Consider the following 3,493-nt stretch of genomic DNA (forward strand, 5'->3'; position numbering starts at 1 on the left):
CTCCTCTCTCTCCTCTCTCTCTCTCTCTCTCTCTCTCTCTCTCTCGTCTCTTTATTAATTCCCTCTCTCTCTCTCTGCTACAGGTGCCCGGAGGAGTACGTGGGGGAGTACTGTCAGTTCGCCAACCCCTGCCACAGCGCACCGGGCCCGCGCTGCCAGAACGAGGGCGTCTGCAAGGTGTTGCTAAGTGACGACACGGAACCGCGCTTCCACTGCACGTGCCCGCTCGGTTACACGGCGTCGCTGTGCGAGATTTCGATAGACAACGCGTGCGTCGACAACCCGTGTCAGAACTCCGGCACGTGTCGTCTGCTCACGCTGGAATCGTACATCTGCGTCTGCGCGACCGGCTACAGAGGTGAGTGTGTCGCCACCTAGTGGTCGGGATGCGGGAATGCGGGCGGGGAGGTTGGGTTCTTCTGTTTGAGGTGGTAATATCGTATTGTTATTATAATATAGGCGAATATTTCGAAGAAATCACTTACCAGACCTGTGTATCTCTGTTCGACTTGCAGGGGATTCACTTTTCGATAATGTGATTGTAATTTGTATAGATATGAAAACTGGGAGTGTTGTGCGTGCATGGTGGCTTCCTCTAATATACTGTTTACAGTGGTATTAACTATTTAACTGATAAGGATCATTATCAACAATCAAAGAAAACAAACAATCAATATTCGTACACACTTTCTCTCTATCTCTCCCTCTCTCTCTCTCTCTCTCTCTCTCTCTCTCTCTCTCTCTCTCTCTCTCTCTCTCTCGCTCTGTCTCTCTCTCGCTCACGTGATCAAACTCACAGTTGGACCAGAGACGTTACTCAAACTATACCTTTTCTTTCGAATATGAAGCTTTAGAATTTCTATCGTTATACATATGATTACATATTGCAAGACTAGTGGTGGCGTTATTAGTAGCAGTATTAGATTTTAAGCACACTGGCTGTACGTAGTGTAAGCTTATCTGCTATGTAGACATTTTAAGTTATACGACGTTCTAAACTCGTACTATGCAGCATTCCTGTTGTTATAAGGCGGGAGATAGTACCAGATAGTAGATTATTAGTAGTGTTTATTATTTTATTATTAGTATTAGTATTGGATCGCAGACCCTTGCTGCCATATAAGATAATCGTATATAGTCTTATGTTCATACTTCAGACGTTACACATACTTTATACATTAATCGTACTATAAAGTTGCAGCATTCCTATTGTTATAAGGCGGGAGATCGTACAAGATAATAGAGTGGTTATTATTAGTATTATATCGTAGGCCCATGCTGCCATATAAGATAATGGTCTTATTCTCATACTTTACACATTAATCGTACTATAAAACTGCAGCATTTCTATTGTTATAAGGCGTGAGATAAGTACTACCTGATCGTATCTGGTGGGAATAGAAACACACGGGGTTTTGTCTTTATTCGCTGCCGATCGTATAACATAGTGTAAAGTATAATAGTAACTCGGGGTCGTATACGTAGTAAACTATAGGTCCTAACACGCGTTTCTAGAAACTGTTGCTATAGCCATTGTCTGTGCGTCACCGCGGTGGGGGGGGGGGCTGCGACCACGCCGTAAACGTGATACGGGGAGGCCGAGGGGGGCTGGTTTCATCTGTCTGTCACACTCTGTGAGAGAGTTACCGTACCAGTGTGTCTTATCTAGGCGTTAATCTTAGAATAATACGTGCGTTCGCACGCGGGGGTGGGGAACAGAGCTGTTACTGTTCATCGGATATATATATATAAGGGGGGGGGGGTGTAATATAGCGTCCTGGTGTATTAATTACTACACGACTGCAAACGTTCACGTTAAATTCTCGCTTCGGTTTAAACCCCGCTGCTCTAATACCCCGTCTATCGGCGGAAAGTCGTCTGCGGAGACTCCCGTCGACAGCGCCGCCTACCTGTTTAATGATACCTGGAGCGTCGTAATATATGTATGGATATAGTCTGTATTTAGTCTATGGATAGATAACATCAAGACCATCTTCTATGTTATTATGACACTTCTGATAATACTAATGTTATGCAGCAGCGCCCTAGATATATATATGTAAGTGTGTGTTCAGTATGGAGCACACATACGTAGTGTACGTACAGTCAGCCGACCCTCTCTTCATTATCAGTTGTCATCGGTGGTGTGTATGTAATGTGTAATGTGGGAAATCCACGCGATTGTGCATGTATACGTACGTGCCTACGTTCATATTTTTTCATGCGGTTAGTGGGTGTTTCTTCGCGAATCCAGGGCACAGCTATATATATATATATATACTACCGTAGTACCCTAGTAGAAAAGTTCTTGGGTTTCACGATATTCAGAACTTCGTTAGTAGTTGAACAACAATAAACCGACATTCCGTTATACTCTAGCGCTTTCAGCTTTTAATAATTTCCAAAATATGAAAGCGCTAGTGTACAACGCAAAGTCGGTTTATTCTTTTCTTAAATATATATATATATAATTATATTGCTCTGATAAATATTTACGCTACGAAGAACCACCGACTAGTACCAGAGGAAAACGAGTTTCTCTACGCGAAAAATTGAATGAATTCATTGTTGTGCAATTTTGATTTTATTTATGATGATGGCGAATTCCGATGATGGTGATGATGGTGATTGTGTAGTAAAGTTATGCCCACAAATTCCAGCAAGTAAGAGCTGATGATGCATCTTGTAGCAAGATATAGCACATAACCATTCCAGATGGGGAGTTCCAGTGGAGGAAAAACAGCGAGCAATTTATTATTATTCACTTCTGAGACTATAAAAGGTTTATATAGGTTACATTAATTATAGCATGAACATATATTTATTCTCATGAATATACGTGTTTTCGTGATTATAGAGTGTATAGTGTGAGCAGTGACACCACGCAGCCCATAGTCAAGCCTAAAGCATCTTCACATGCGTCTAACAGAAACTAGGCCGCGTACCTGAATTAGAATTACGCGCGAATTTCATGTGCGAAGTTTAGAAAGTTTCGTTTTGTCGAGTTATATTCTCATTCTGTATTTGACCTCGCGGGCATGGAGTTGTACTAGCGTAGAGTGCTTTCCATGTGCGGAGATGCTTGGAAGCGTATGTCTTATATCTACCAGAAGACGACAATGAAGAACTTGAATGTAATCTGTAGGTGTTACACAAGGCATGGTAGATTCTTCATCTTGAATGTAATCTGTAGGTGTTACACAGAGCACTATAGATTCCTCAGTAATCGTTCCCGCTTTCAGTTTAGTGAGCGCTGCTACGTCGGCATGCGGGCGTCACTGTTAGCTTTTCTACGCACGCACGCACGCACGCGCGCACGCACGTACGCACACCTATCGGCACATCGCACGCACACGCACGCGCGCACGGACGCACACACACACGCACGCACGCGCACGCACACGCACACGCACACGCACACGCATACACACACACACACACATACACACACACACACACACACACACACACACACACACACACACACACACAC

General features: G+C 43.6%; 1 protein-coding gene across 1 annotated transcript in view; it reads left to right on the forward strand.

The window, feature by feature from the left end:
• Positions 1–83: 83 nt before the first annotated feature.
• The window catches only part of LOC106815780 (neurogenic locus notch homolog protein 1-like), a gene marked incomplete at its 5' end in the record, with an annotated part of 47,520 nt that continues 44,110 nt past the window's right edge, over positions 84–3,493 (forward strand). The window contains 1 exon segment of the mRNA XM_014820287.1: positions 84–358. Within this exon segment, the coding sequence (XP_014675773.1) occupies positions 84–358 (275 nt within the window).

This window comes from Priapulus caudatus, unplaced genomic scaffold, assembly GCF_000485595.1.
Source record: "Priapulus caudatus unplaced genomic scaffold, Priapulus_caudatus-5.0.1 Scaffold1200, whole genome shotgun sequence".
In the NCBI taxonomy this organism is placed as follows: Eukaryota; Metazoa; Priapulida; class Priapulimorpha; order Priapulimorphida; family Priapulidae; genus Priapulus; species Priapulus caudatus.